At 45.7% G+C, this 14,674-nt stretch overlaps 1 protein-coding gene across 1 annotated transcript; it reads left to right on the top strand.

Moving 5' to 3' along the window:
* Nucleotides 1-2,828: 2,828 nt before the first annotated feature.
* Nucleotides 2,829-14,075, top strand: slc7a5 (solute carrier family 7 member 5). The gene is made up of 10 exons (XM_017404313.3): nt 2,829-3,609; nt 5,104-5,229; nt 9,413-9,518; nt 9,601-9,645; nt 9,735-9,858; nt 10,593-10,696; nt 10,778-10,874; nt 10,988-11,137; nt 12,022-12,199; nt 12,349-14,075. The coding sequence occupies exons 1-10, from the start codon at nt 3,027-3,029 to the stop codon at nt 12,402-12,404; spliced, it is 1,569 nt and encodes a 522-aa protein (XP_017259802.1). The 5' UTR covers nt 2,829-3,026; the 3' UTR covers nt 12,405-14,075.
* The last annotated feature ends 599 nt before the right edge of the window (nt 14,076-14,674 follow it).

Below are 14,674 nucleotides of genomic sequence, written 5' to 3'. Positions count from 1 at the left end.
GGGGGGGGGGGGGGGGTCTGTCCCTGCAGAGACAACATCCTGCTCTAACATCGATTCCATGGTGTTTCTGAACGTTTCGGTGATTTTTTTATTTAAAAGAAATAAGAACTGAGCCCAGATTTACTGACTGTTCCCACAGAAGAAAGAGTTTCTGTAACAAATGAAAGAAATAAAACAGCTCCAACCTCAACTTCTTTAAAGGGAGTCGAAAAATGTTCAAATATCTTCAAGAAACTATCCTAAAAGCAGGCCCGGTTCTGGTTAAATCGGACCCAATCATGATGGTGAAACTCTTCACACGCTCCTGTATGAACATTCCAGCCTCTGACGAGCTGAAGGGGCTTTTTGTCCGGGTCCGAATGTTGGGCGTTGGTTTGGGACAGGGCCCATCATGGTGGCTGATCCACTTCCTCCTCCTGGGAATCTGCATGTGGGACGGGCGGGTCAACGGTCCAACGGCTCCGTGCACGCCGTGCACGAGTCGGTTTCAGAGCTGCAGCAGCTGAACAAAAAGCCTCAGCTGGTGGAAGCTTTAATCTTTCTTTTAGTTGATCATTTATCCTCTTAAAGCACTCAGACTTACTAACCTAACATTCCTTGAAGGAATGCATATCGCCCGCCAAGTTTTAAACAAAGATTTCTGTTTGTTTAAAACTTTTGGTTTTGGAGCGTCTACTTTAGCACGTCGTCAGATATTTTACCCTTCAGCTCATTCAGCAGATGGCAGCTTTTGTAACTTTTATTCTTTTTTAATTATTTCAGTTAATTTCAGAAACCCGCAGAGATCTTTCAGTTCTGTCAGGAACTTTGTTCTGTTTCTGTCTCCTTATGCTGCTTTTAGCTTTTAGCTGCTGTTGTGCTAATCGTAGCTGTAGTCCTGCCTATTTTAATGTCTGCTTTGCTAGTTTTAGCTGCTGTATTGTTCCATTTTAGTTTTTTGCATCTCTTTTGGTAATTTTAGCTGCGGTTTTCTGCTGCTTTTAGCTTTAAGTATTTGTGTTTAAGGCTTCAGTTTTAGCTCCTTCAGCTGATTTCAGCTGTCGGCTTTCTGTGGGAAATGTCATTTCTCTCGTTTCAACATATTTTTCCACAAAGATAAAATAGTTTGTTTTAGATTTTCAGCTGAAATCTAACTTTAGATGTGTGTTCATGAAGCCGATAACCCTGGATTCAGACGCTGCTTTTCATATTTGCATATTCGGTCAGGAATGCAGAGAAGGAACGTTGTGTTTCTTCACAACCAGGAGTGTAAGGATGACTCAGATGTTTCTGACCCGAGTCGGGTGGCTCCTAAGCTGAAAATGACTCAACTCTTTATGTTTCCACATTCCTGTTTCAGCTACAAGCCGGTTTCAAGTTTCTCCTCGATTATTAAAAGCGGTTGAACTGGTTTGTGTTCTGACCTGGAAACAAATCCTGAGGTTTGGTTGGTTTGCACCCAGACCTGAAGCTCCTTCCTGGTAGTTTCACACATTTAAACCCGCCTGTGCAAAAGTCTTAAACACGTTGGATTTGGCTTCAGATGATCCAGAAAGTTGTTTTTTTTTTACTCAGTTTCAGCCCTGATACTTGAGCCTTTTCAGAGGATTGTAGTTTGTTAAACAACCTAAATCTGACCCATGTTTTAGACATAAAAAGACAAAAAACACAAACTAACTACAGAAATGATGTTTTGTGTGAGAACTGAGGACTTGACTGAGACTTACTGAATCATTAAAGCTGAAAGAAGCAGCTAAAAAACAAAAAAAAAGTCAAATTTTACCTAAAAAGGCTGAATAAAAGCTAAAATCAGAGGCAGATCTCAAAGGAAATAATGTTTCTGAAGGACCTGAAGAGACCTCCGTGGATTTCTACAGGGGGAAATATTCGTTAATAAAGTTAAATTTTTTGAAAAATATACCAAAAACAAAGTTCACAGCACATCTCCTGAATGAGCTGAAGTTTTTGATACAAGAACGGCTGAAATAGCAGAAAGTCTGCAGACGTAGTTAGATTTCAAAAAAGGTACGAAAAACAAACAAAACAAGAAAACAAAATGATAAACGCTGACTCGGCATTCACAATATTGCTCATTTCAGCTCTTTGTTACAGACAGCTTGACTCAAAACAGTTTCCCCTTTTTAAAACATTAATCTACAAAAATAAAGGCAAAGACAGCAGCTAACGGTGCATTTATTTCAGCAACAACAGCTTTTAATCTGAAACTCTTAGAAACCGTCCAAAGCAGAAGATCCTGATCAGAAACGTAAAGCAGCTCACAAGTTGTTCTTCCTGTTATCTCGAAATGATCGAGTTAATTTCATCATCTAATCTCCAGGAAACAAGCTTTGTTTCCTGGAGATAATGATAGATAGTTCTTGTGTTCTGTCCTCTCTCAGCTTCCGTAGACGGCTGTAACATGTGAGGTTTGTTGTTACTGTGATTTGTTTTATTTATTTTCTCATACATTGTCTCAATAAGCAGTTTATTCTGCTTTTTTATATCAATAAAGACCCATCTGGGGAGTGTTTTTAAATGCTTAACACTTGCTTCTATAAAAATAAAAACTAAATAAAATTCTGCAAACAGGCATGGAGAGCTTCTCCTGAAAGCTGTCTGAAGAACCAATCAAATGCTGACTCTTTCAAAATAAAACGCACATATATTTTTGTCTTGTGTGTATTGTTATGTCCAGATGTTTCAGAGTTTATAAATGATGGCGGGCTGGTGACCCAGACCAGGTCCAGGGATGCTGAGGCTCAGCGGCGCCGGCAGGGGGCGGGGTTTCATCCGGGGCCGTCCTTCTTTGATGGAGGCCGCCCATCAAACGCTGTCCTCCTTTTTTTTTTTTTTTTTTAAACTGGAGTAGGTCGGGAGAGAAAGGCTCGCAGCCCTGACTCACGCCTTCAGACGGATCCTCGTGGCTGAACGCGGCCACAGCACCGGACCTCTCTCCGGGCACAGAGGCGGACACGAAGCGGCAGCAACACGGAACCGCGTCGCCTCCACCGACTGAGGAAGAAGAAGGAAGAGGAAACGGCTCCGAGATGTCCGGCGTGAAGAAGAGAAACTCCGGCTCCTCGGCGGGCAGGGAGGACGACGGGCAGGTGACGGAGAGGATGCTGTCGGCGGGCTCCAGCCCCGCCGGGACGCCGGGCAGCGAAGCCAAGAGCCCCAGCGCGCTGCTGCCCGCGGCGGCGGCGGCGGCGGGCGACGAGGGGGTCGCCCTGAAGAAGACCATCACCCTGCTGAACGGCGTGGCCATCATCGTGGGTACCATCATCGGCTCCGGCATCTTCGTCACGCCGACCGGCGTGGTGATGGCGGCGGGCTCGGTGGGGCTGTCCCTGATCGTGTGGACGGTGTGCGGGGTCTTCTCCACGGTGGGGGCCCTGTGCTACGCGGAGCTGGGGACCACCATCACCAAGTCCGGGGGGGACTACGCCTACATCCTGGAGGTGTACGGCTCCCTGCCGGCCTTCCTCAAGCTGTGGATCGAGCTGCTCATCATCCGCCCGTCCTCTCAGTACATCGTCGCCTACGTGTTCGCCACCTACCTCCTGAAGCCGCTGTTCCCGGTGTGCCCGGTACCGGAGACCTCAGCCAAGCTGCTGGCCTGCCTCTGCATCCGTGAGTATCCGAGCCGAGCCGAGCCGAGCCGAACCGCTGGTTTAACCTGCGAAGTGTCTCACCTGAGCTCGCGGCTGCATGTCGGAGCACGTGCCCACTACCATTACACTCACAAGTACAAAGTGTTCGCGCGCGCGCGCGCGCCTCAGACAGGATGGTGAAAGGTGGCGCGTGATTACATCAGCAACATGTGGCGTTCAGCCAAACTTTAACTGATTTAATCAACGGGCCAGCTCTTATTTATTATTATTATTTTTAACATTTTAATTGACTTGATGAGATGTTGTTTTAGTTCACTCAGACATCTGACTCCTGAAAGGTGCTGGTCCAGAACCCTCCGAGTCTTAACGAGATTAACTCGGGATTAATTAGCTGCTAAGTCCAGTCAGAACGGGTCTCTGCCCAGCAACCCACACACACACACACCATCTCAGAGTGTGTGTGTGTGTGATACTGTAATCTGCAGGCTGACTGAGACCCCCTGACCCAGGAACCCTCTGACCCTGGACCCACCTGACTCAGGTCTACCTGACCCAGGTGCTCTGAGGCTCAGGTTGTGTGTGAGTGTGTGTGTGTGTGTGCGTGTGTGTGTGCTCGGGTCATGGTGGGGCTGACAGACAGATCTGCACACATACGGCTCCATATAGGTCTAATTCTTCCGTTTGACTCGTTCCTGAAGATTAAAGCCAGTTTGTAAGTTCAGCCGTGTGTGTGCATGTGTGAGAGCTTGGATGCCAGAACTCTTGAGCCCGGTCCACTACTGTACCCGACCTCTTTCCTTTTGTCCCGGTCTCAGGACCATAGAGCCCCATTGTGCTGCCTCCTCTGCTGTTCTGGGCCCGGCCTGATTTAGGGGCTTTGAAGGGACCTGCTGCTTTAGTTAATCACTTTTAATGGGGTCAGAGGTTCTGGGGCCTCTTCAGGATTGTGTGCAGAGCCGAGCCGGTACCAGAACCGTACACGGGCTTCTGTAAGGACACGGAGTTACAGCGAGAAGTTTGTTTCCTGCTCAGCCAGACAGATTAAAGGCAGAAAACACAAATCCCTGCTGCACCCAGGTCCTGCAGCCGCTTGAGAGGAGAAAAGGAATGCATATCGCCCACCAGTTTTAAACTAAGATCATTTCATGTTGTAGCCGTTTTGGTCAAACCAGTGACTACCACACCAAATCTGAGCTCGTTACGGTCAAAGCTGACTCAGTTCTAATTATAGTTTTGTAAGGTTCATTAAATGTGGCGGCCATCTTTAATTGGGTTGTCTCCAAAACCTAATTGGTCGTTAGGTTCATCTTGTGATTACTTCCTCAGAGTTTGAATAAAATCTGCATGGTGGTTCATGGCGGGTAAAAACATTATCACCCAACTTCTATGGCACTAATAAAAACCATGAGCGCTGTTGTTGCACGCTTCAGGTTGGGCCGTTGGGGGCGGAGCCTCTGATGTGGCTGAAACGGGTCAGAAACACCTGTAACGTTGGTCTTTCCTCCCTCTGCAGTGCTCCTGACCTTCGTGAACTGCTACAGCGTGAAGGCGGCCACCAGAGTGCAGGACTTCTTCGCCGCCGCCAAGCTCCTGGCGCTCATCCTCATCATCATCATCGGCTTTGTCAAGATCGGCCAAGGTACCCTGCGCACGGCACGCACAAATTTAATCAGCCTAACAAAGAAAAAAACGATTTAAAAGGAATTCATTACTTTTTTTCATGAATTCAAATTAATTAACGAGAAAATCTAAATCTTGAATGCATTTCTGAGAGTTTTCTTTAAATCCGTCCTCTGGTTCTTGAGATATTTCGCTAACAGGACAGACAAACAAACAGAAAACACTATAGCTCCTCCTTCACCTTCAGACCAACGGATCCAAAGAGTCTCTTCCAGTTTTCAGGACCCTCCTTCGCTGCAGCTTATTTAAAGAATCAGAACTGATGCTGCAAGAAAAGTCCAACTTCATCTCACAGAAATATAATAAATTAATTACTCTTTCATTTTTTTTTACAAGAGGATAAATGCACTTTCTGAATATTTTCAGGACACTTCCTGTACGTATTTCTGTCTGCACGCTGAGAGGAACAAGTTGAATTTGAGGAAACTCTGATTTAAATTACAGTAAAATCTGCAGAAACATCATCATTTATAAAACAAGTTGTTCCCTTTTATTCCTGAATGAGTTTTTTTTTCCTAAAGTAAACCAAATGTCTGAAATGTGACTGACCTCCATGTTTAACAAAATGGAGATGTGTTCAAATACTTTTACTCCATCTTTAAAATGATCACTCTGCTCCATTCATGGCATTTGTTTTCTTGTCTGCGTACATGATCACTTTTTATCAAATCTGACCCAGTTCTCCTCTGAGATCCAGTCCTGGAAGGACCGGTTAATGTCCTTAACGACTTTCTGCTGCCAGACTGAAGAGTGAAGGTGTTTCAGACAGGAAGTGACCTCAGTGGGTCGCACGCTCGCCGTTCTCCTGTCAGAACCTCGCTCTGGTCCCAAACATCAGAGGTGACGCAACAACCCTCTGCTTCGGTTTCTAATCGGCGGCTGGAGGTTTAAATCTCCCCCCGTCCACACACACACACACACCGCTCTCTGTTGCCTGCTGATAAGGTCAGCTGGGCTCTTACGGCCGCTTCACTTCCTGTCAGCTGAAATCCTCCAAGAGAAATGGCAGAAAGTGAAGTTTCAGCAGATCAGAGAGGGTCTGCGTCTCCTTCTCTGACCTGAAACGTCTCGTTTGTTTTCTAAAAAAGATGCTTTAAGCTGTCGTCTGTCTCCGGAGCCCTGAGCCCAAACATCACCTCATAGTGTCAGCTTCAGCACCAAACTGATAAATTCACTCCAGTGAAAACACAAACGTCCCAGGACGCGGCGTCATGCGGTCCGTTTGTCGTGGCTCTGTCAGATTCTTTAGGCAGAGCTTCGTTTAACCTTCTGTCTGTTTGTTCAGCAGAAGGTCGCCTCCCGGCAGCTGCACCTAAACACTTTTAGAAATAAAGGCCTTGAATTCCTTGAAATCTCTGAGGAATGACAGACGTTAGGTTGTTGTGAACGACTCTTAGCTACTACCAGCTCAATATCTGTAAAACTGAGGGAGCAGGAGCTGTTTTTGTGTTTTAATTATAAAAAGAAACAGGATTAGACCGAGCCCTCAGACTCTGTAAACCTCTCCAGTTAAACTTCTGTTTTGGTTTCTTAATTCCCCTGATTTGTCTTTAAGAGTCTCCGGGTTTTAGTCTGATTCTTCTTCTGAATGCTTCTAATAACTGTTTACGTCCTGGAGGACTTCGCCTCGCTGCGTGGCTGGGATTATATCAACAGAGGCGCGCTGCTGCTCCCTGATTGGTTGCCGGCCTGAAAGTATTCGTGCAGGAATGGATCCCGAAGCAGTTTATTAGTTCACCCAAACTGATTTATGGTGGTCTGACAGAGGCTCCCGTTAGAGATCAGTGTAATCTGATTACTCCGGATCTGTTCGGTGGTGAAACACTCCGAGGCTGAAGATCAGTTTAATGTTCTGGTTCCTGTTGTTTTACACCGACTGATCCAAAACATCAGTCATCTTATTTATTTGAATAATCTCAGACTTGCTGCTAAATAAATTAACTTTAGTATCTTCATCCACTATAAACTTTAACTTCTTCTCGTTGTATTTTTTATACCCGCTCTAGGAGATGCACGCAAAATCTAAAGTTTGGCAGCTAATTCCTCGTTTGTTTGTTCAGTTTGTCCACAAAACAAAAGGACAGAAATGATGTGATCATGTTATAACAGGATATAAATGTGTTAATCAGAGTGATTAAATGCATATCGCCTGCCAAGGTTTTAAACAAATATCTTTTACAACCAGTTAGCTCTCAGAGTATGTGTTGGGGGTGAGTCTCAGCTACTACCACACCAGAGTTTAGCTCAGTGTTTGTAAAAATGGATGAGTTAAAGCCGTCTTTGTGTTTGCTACAGCTGATGACGTTAAACAGCGTGTTAAAGCTTTTCTACCTAATGCTGTTCACATAAATATGACTCCATTTGGCGTCTGATTTCATCAGCATTTCACCAACCTGAGGCAGGAAGTTAGTTCAGTGTGTGTGTGTGTGTGTGTGTGTGTGTGAGTTTCTCTGCCTGGTACCAGCATCATGTGAGCCTCTGATTGTTTCCTGATCAGATGGGTGGAAGTTAATGAGTCACAGTTAAAACAAAAACAACATAAAATTAAAGCTCCAGGAACAGAAGAAGGTTGGAGAGAAGCTGATTGTGTAAGAAGTTAATTAGATCATCACACCTCGAATCGATGTAAGGATCTGATCATCCAATCAGAGCTCGGAGCCTAAATGTCAAAGGTCGTTCCCGTATCAGTCCTGGGAAACGGAGCGGAGGGATAACGTCAGGACGGAGGGATGAGTCAGACTTCAGCACCCTGAAAAACTGGAAAGGTTAGAAAAACATCTGGCGTATCAGGTGAAGCATCACGAAGATCCAGTCTGACGAACCAAGACAGGTTAGAGCGACACCTGAGGGGAGAGAGAGACGATTCCTGTCCCAAAATACAAAAACACCAGATTTTAGCAGATCCGGGTGGAATAAAAGCAGAAGAAACATGAGTTTCTGTTAATTCCAGATGGGATTTAATGGAGAGGAGAGCAGAAAATCTGTAAAATGTCTCGTTCTTCCCAGATATTTAACGCATTTAGTTTTAATTTGCACAGTCGGCAGAATAGTTTATTTAACAGTCGAGTTTATTTGCTTCAAGCTGGTTACCGTATCACCCGCCGCCGAAAGACGGAGTTTGTTTCTCTGTTAGCAAAACATCTCATGAACCACTGGATAAATCGTAGTGAAACTCCCAGAAAGTAATGACTGGATGGACATCTACAACCAGTCGATCCAATTCAAAATGGCCACCACAGCCAACTAAAGTGGCTATAAGTCAGGGTTTTCATGTAGCTGAGAGTCGTTCACGATGCATCCTCTGAGTGTGACATTAAGTATAATATTTTTAGTTTACGTTTATTTTTTTGCCGATTCTTAAAATCAAAGCGATTTTACTTCACTGGTGTCTGGAAACGTAGTTTTAAAGCTAAAACGAGAGAGGATCCGTAAACTGGAGGTTGAAACTACGAAGACGAGCGCCCCCTGGTGGCTGGAGGCCGTGCACCTTTTAAGCCCCGCCCCTCCAAACACTTTTCCAGGTGCTGAGTTTTGCTGATTAAAGTATTTCTTACCTTTTTAATGTTGGTTTTAATTATTGAAGGCTTTAGGAAACGCGTCCCGCTGTGATTGACAGGAAGCCAGCCTGTTCGCGGGGTGGGGGGGGCGGGACTTTGGTACCCGAGTGCGGACATCCTGGCTCTACAAATACAACATGGCCCCCAGAAAACAACCATGTCAGCTGGAAGGTGGAGAGGCTCTGCCCATTTCTATTAATCTTACAGATACTGTGTACAGAAATGTCTGTGATACCTAAAGAAAGAAGCGGGGGGAGGGGGAGGGGGGGGGACTCTGACCCGGGCGGTTCCCACGCCGGCTTACAGCTAACCCTCTCTGGACCAACACGGCCCGGCGCTGTTGGTTTAACGACCGACACCGAGTCTGAGAATGTGTGTTTTTGTTGGGGGCGGCAGGAATGGGGCACGGACCCCACAGAACCAGCAGCAACCTGAAATAAATCCTCCAAACGGGCGAATAAAAAGCCCACCCTGCCGTCTTCACCTCCTGCCGTGCTGGGTTTGGTTTTATATTTAGTTTCACATCTCAGATGGAATGCAGCTGAACCTCCCTGCTGGTTTATTGATTTGTTCTCTGGCTTCCAGGTGAGACGGACGGACTTCTCCCAGAAAACTCCTTCAAGAATTCAAAATATGACTTTGGCAGCATCGGCCTGGCGCTCTACAGCGGCCTGTTCGCCTACGGAGGCTGGTGAGTCCAAACGCCGAAATCACAACAAGATTCTGTCTTTCTGTGTCATCCTGTAACTGCAGCATGTCTGATTCTTTTGCAGGAACTACTTGAACCTCGTCACGGAGGAGATGATTGAGCCGTACAAGTGAGCTGCATGTTTAAAAGCCCGCAGTTTCGGATCTGAGCGCTGGAGTCTGCAGCTGTAACGTGCGTTTGTTCGTTCTGCCTCCTCAGGAACCTCCCGCGGGCCATCATCATCTCTCTGCCCATAGTGACGATCGTTTACGTCCTCACCAACCTGGCGTATTTCACCACGCTGTCCCCCGAAGACATGCTCCAGTCGGAGGCTGTGGCTGTGGTGAGTCTTCATACGAAGGCTGCAAAACCGGTCTCTGAAAGTCTGATTTCATACGACTGAACTGGTGTTTTTATATATTTGATCCTTTTTTTTAAAAACCCAATCACGGTCACTCTGAACCTGATTCGTCTAAAACAAAATCTGATCTTTTGCAAACAAACTCATTGTGGTACAAAGACAGATTATTCATCAAAATGTAGGATTTTTTCTGTCTTCTTCCACCCGGAGTGTCTCTCTGCTGAAGGACTTAAGGTTTTCTGCACACCCAGGCTTCCATAGACTTCAATTATTTTTGATTTCAAGATTTCCTCTTCAGATCTGGAGGTGAAGGCTCATCTTAACTTTTCATATTTCCTGCATAAAACGCTGCAGAAAAAATGTCAGTTTCAGCTTTTAGTTTTCACACTTTCTGTCTGCCTCTCGTTAACTCAGGGAGTGACAGACACAGGTGTGTGGTTACCACGGTGACCGTGATCGAGTCTTTTAATAATAAAATAAATGACGGTTTCTTTTTTTAAGTATTTAGTTAATCATTATTAGGTGATATGTGATGTTATTTAGGCAACAAAAAGCAGTAATAATTGCATTTTTGCTTTTAAATAAATGTAAAGTCATTTGATGTGTTGATTTTAACGCCGTTAAACTGAGATATCTGATCCTTCCGATCATGAAGCGGCTCGCGGCAGCCCGGGTCTGAACCCAGTTTGTAAAACCTCCATGAATGTGTCCTGCAGGACTTTGGGAACCGCCACCTGGGCTCCATGTCCTGGATCATCTCTGTGTTTGTGGGTCTGTCGTGCTTCGGCTCAGTGAATGGCTCTCTGTTCACCTCATCTAGGTAAAAAAACCACAGAAACTACACCTTTAAAAGCAGAACTGGGGCTCTGAAAGCCGGTGTTGTCTGTTCTCCGTCTGTCAGGTTGTTCTTTGTGGGGTCCAGGGAGGGCCACCTGCCCAGCCTGCTGTCCATGATCCACCCCACCCTGCTGACCCCGGTCCCCTCTCTTATATTCACCGTAGGTATTCTGTTAGAAACAGACAGATCTCATGCAGGATTTGAGCTCCAGGTGGTGACAGTTGTGTTTTTTTGTTCCTGAACGCCTCCTCCGACCCGCTCCTCTCTGCCCAGTGCGTGATGACGCTGTTCTACGCCTTCTCCAACGACATCTACTCCATCATAAACTTCTTCAGCTTCTTTAACTGGCTCTGCATCGCCTTGGCCATCATTGGGATGATGTGGCTCCGCTACAAGAAGCCCGAGATGGAGCGGCCCATTAAAGTGAGTCCATGCAGCTGCTGCAGGTTTGGCTCCGGCTTGTTAACAGCTGCGTGAGTTTCCTGGAGAACTGCATTTCTCAGGATTATCCCCACGCTCTGGGTTACACATATCCCAGAGGTTAAAACGTTGCAACAAGCCGATCAGCCGTCAGTCGTGGCTGAGAAGCTTTCTGACGTCCTCACTTCCTGCTGCACGGACAAGCAGGTTTGTTTCTGTATGACTGAATAAAACCCCAAAAGCTACAATTATTGCAGCTAATATGAAACATTTAAAGTAAAGTAAGATGAAGCTGTTTGGGATTAATACGACTTTCCTCCAGGATTGTCAGAAACACTGCCAACCACAGCACAGTTGCAGCTAGTTGTGCCGCCATCTTGGTAGGTGCTACTCCTTGTTGCTGCCAGCATGGCGGCATATCTGAGAAAACTCACTTCAAGCAGGGAGCAGAATGTTTTCTCATTAATTGTTATAATCATCAGAAACCTGATAATGTTCTGTATTCTTGTTTCCTGACAGATTTTCAGGTTTGGCTGCTTGTTGGGAAGGTTTAAACAGTCTCACACCTGCAGAGCACTCGGGTCAACCTGACAGTTTCTCTCAGATCCTAACTAAAACATGAAAGTGATCTGGTTTGTGCAGCTGCTGCTCCAGATGTGTAACAGTTTAGCTCTTTATATCTGCGCCGCTGAAACCTTTAAATCTCTGCTAAAGACTCATCTCTCCTGCAAGCCAGATATGTTTGTTTTATTTGTTTTCTTCTTATTAACTGTGAAGCAGCTGAACTCATTTCCTGAATGAATGCTTGTCACCCGCTGCCCTGCATTCACAAGTTTGACCTCAGAATAAAACCAGCTGGGTGTTAACTCCCTTCCGCCCCCCTGCAGGTGAACATCCTGCTGCCCGTGAGCTTCGTCCTCGCCTGCCTCTTCCTCATCATCGTGTCCTTCTGGAAGACGCCCAAGGAGTGCGCCATCGGCTTCGGCGTCATCGCCACGGGCCTGCCCGTCTACCTGATCGGCGTGTGGTGGCTGAACAAACCCAAGTGGATGATGCGTGGCATCTGTGAGGATTTCACTTTATTCCACACGTTTGTTATTTTCACTCAGGCGGCCATTTATAAATGATTTATGGAAACATGTTTGGATTGTAACTGACTCTGTGTGTGTGTGTGTGTGTGTGTGTGTGTGTGTGTGTGTGTGTGTGTGTTTCAGTCTCCACCACAGTCCTGTGTCAGAAGGTGATGAAAGTTGTGCCTCAGGAGTCCTAAAGAGCCCTTGACCTTTGACCTTCAGCCTGTCAGATTGAAGCCACGGTGACCTCTGACCTCTGTTGACGTCTCTCTTGCCCCTCACACACACAGTGAAGCTGTTTTGTCTCGTGTTTGTAGCCGCTGCAGTTCGTAGCTCAGACTGTTGGTTTTATTTCTGTCTCACTTTTTATCTTTAATCGGCTTTTTTTGAGCGAAGCAGGACTCAGATGTTTGATCTTTGCTGGTTTTATTCCCGTGACGTCCTGGCATTTCACTCTCTCCACCTCTCAGCGACATCAGTCGAAGGTTTTAGTGTTTTTAGGAGTTTGTTCAGTTCGGATCCACCTCACTCGTTCGCCTTCAGAACCGCCTTAATTCTTCACGATTCCACACGTTGGAAATTTGGCTCCATTTTGACACGATGACGTCAGAGTTTCTGCGGATTTGTCAGCTGAACGTCCGCCACATCCCAAAGCAGGAACGGGCGTTTTTACCCAAAACGTATTAGATTAGATCAATTATTCTTTATTATCTTTCAGCTTCTACTCATGCAGGATTATTTATTATATCTCACCAAGAGTCAAACTGATTAAAGCAGAGAAATCATCCTAACGAGCGCTAATTTCAGCTGCTGTTTTATTATTATTTCCTGTTTCCTGTTTTAGCTGTCCATCACTTTATTCACCCCGAGTCCTGCTGGATAACCTTTAATGAAACAGAACCGCGTGATACAGGGGGGGTTCTGTCAGTAAAGCTGAGCTCACCTCATGACCCTTTCAAATTAAAAGCAGAACGCCCCTCTGACTCGAGCAGCGTTCATCCCGTCACGTTTTACTTTTATGCAGGTCAGGAAATGAAGCCAAGTGTGTTTTTTATATATTTCTTTGGCTTTTTTTATCTGAGTCTCTGAAAAGTTCTCCCGTTTTGTCTGGACAGTATTTCTGTGAGAGAAGCCGGGTTTCGGGTCGTAGGTCAAACGTTCCTGAGCTTCCTGAGCCCGGAGGTCAAACTCCACCCTGCTGAGAGGCTGAGCCTCATATGTTTGCGGGGACATTTTAGCGTTTTACACTGGAATTAGTCACAATGTGCAGGGAGGCCTTTGCACACCAAATCTGTATTTCCTGTCAGCTTTATTGCACCTTTTTTTTAAATTATACAAGCAAAAGTCACCTTTTATTTCCTTACTTGAAAGGAACGAGACCTTGTCCTTTTTCAAGTCATCTTGGAGTTTTTTGCACTTTAGCTGCTTTTCGTAAAATGGAAGTTAATTACATTTCTTTGGGCTTTTTGAACCTTATCTCCAGTAAAAACGTGTTGCTCGTTCTCGATATGAGCTGTGCCTTTTTCTGACAGAAGGAAATCTTTGTAGCTGACAATTTTCAGAGGAAACATTCAGGCAGAAAACAGACCTGAGCTGGGCTTTCTGTCAGCTTAAACAACTGAAACTGTTAAAGTTTAGTTCAGAACAAAGTTTCAGGTCCGATAAAATGATCTCCAGCTGATCAGCTCCCTTCATCGGAGCTAAAGTCATATTTTCAGTTGTGTGTTTGGAGTTCAGGAGGCTTTTTGAGCTTGAATGAGGTCAGAGATAAACACCTTCCTCTGAACAGGTTCAGGTACTGAAATTGAATGAAAAAGCAGCTAAAGTCCAAGAAGAAGAAGAACTGGTCAAAACCAGTTTAAAAAAAATCAGCAGAAAATGAAAAACCTAAAGAAGCTTTAGGGGTTGCTCGAGACTTTTGCACAGCAGTGTTTTAAACACAGAGCCTGCAGGTTTCGTTCTGTCACTTTTTAAAATCTGTTTGTCTGTACCCTGCTGATGTTTCCCAGCACCGTGCACTTTATGAGCCCAGCTGCTTTTTATTTGGAAGGCTGCAGAAATTCCCCCGGATCGAAGATCGGAACGCCAGGATGTCTGCGGGCGGCAGGGGAATAAATTATAAATATTCTTTAAATTTGTCAGAAAAGCTGGTAAAGAAGACAGAGCTGGTGTGCAAAGGTCCTCCTTTCCTCTCCTCAGCTCCTTTCCTTTCCTCAGCTCCTCCTTTCCTCCCCTCAGCTCCTTTCCTTTCCTCAGCTCCTCCTTTCCTCCCCTCAGCTCCTTTCCTTTCCTCAGCTCCTTTCCTTTCCTCTCCTCAGCTCCTTTCCTTTCCTCTCCTCAGCTCCTCCTTTCCTCTCCTCAGCTCTTCCTTTTCTCTCCTCAGCTCCTCCTTTCCCTTCCTCAGCTCTTCCTTTCCTCTCCTCAGCTCCTTCTTTCCTCTCCTCAGCTCCTTTCCTCTCCTCAGCTC

The sequence above is a fragment of the Kryptolebias marmoratus genome, linkage group LG11, assembly GCF_001649575.2.
Source record: "Kryptolebias marmoratus isolate JLee-2015 linkage group LG11, ASM164957v2, whole genome shotgun sequence".
NCBI classification, from domain to species: domain Eukaryota; kingdom Metazoa; phylum Chordata; class Actinopteri; order Cyprinodontiformes; family Rivulidae; genus Kryptolebias; species Kryptolebias marmoratus.
This window is presented reverse-complemented; position numbering and strand designations above follow the sequence as displayed.

Excerpts from the sequence above, each read along its gene's own strand:
- slc7a5 (XM_017404313.3), top strand. The coding sequence starts at position 3,027 with ATGTCCGGCGTGAAGAAGAGAAACTCCGGCTCCTCGGCGGGCAGGGAG. Across the intron at positions 10,875-10,987 it reads TCCCCTCTCTTATATTCACC|TGCGTGATGACGCTGTTCTA; the intron begins GTAGGTATTCTG and ends CTCTCTGCCCAG. Across the intron at positions 11,138-12,021 it reads AGATGGAGCGGCCCATTAAA|GTGAACATCCTGCTGCCCGT; the intron begins GTGAGTCCATGC and ends GCCCCCCTGCAG.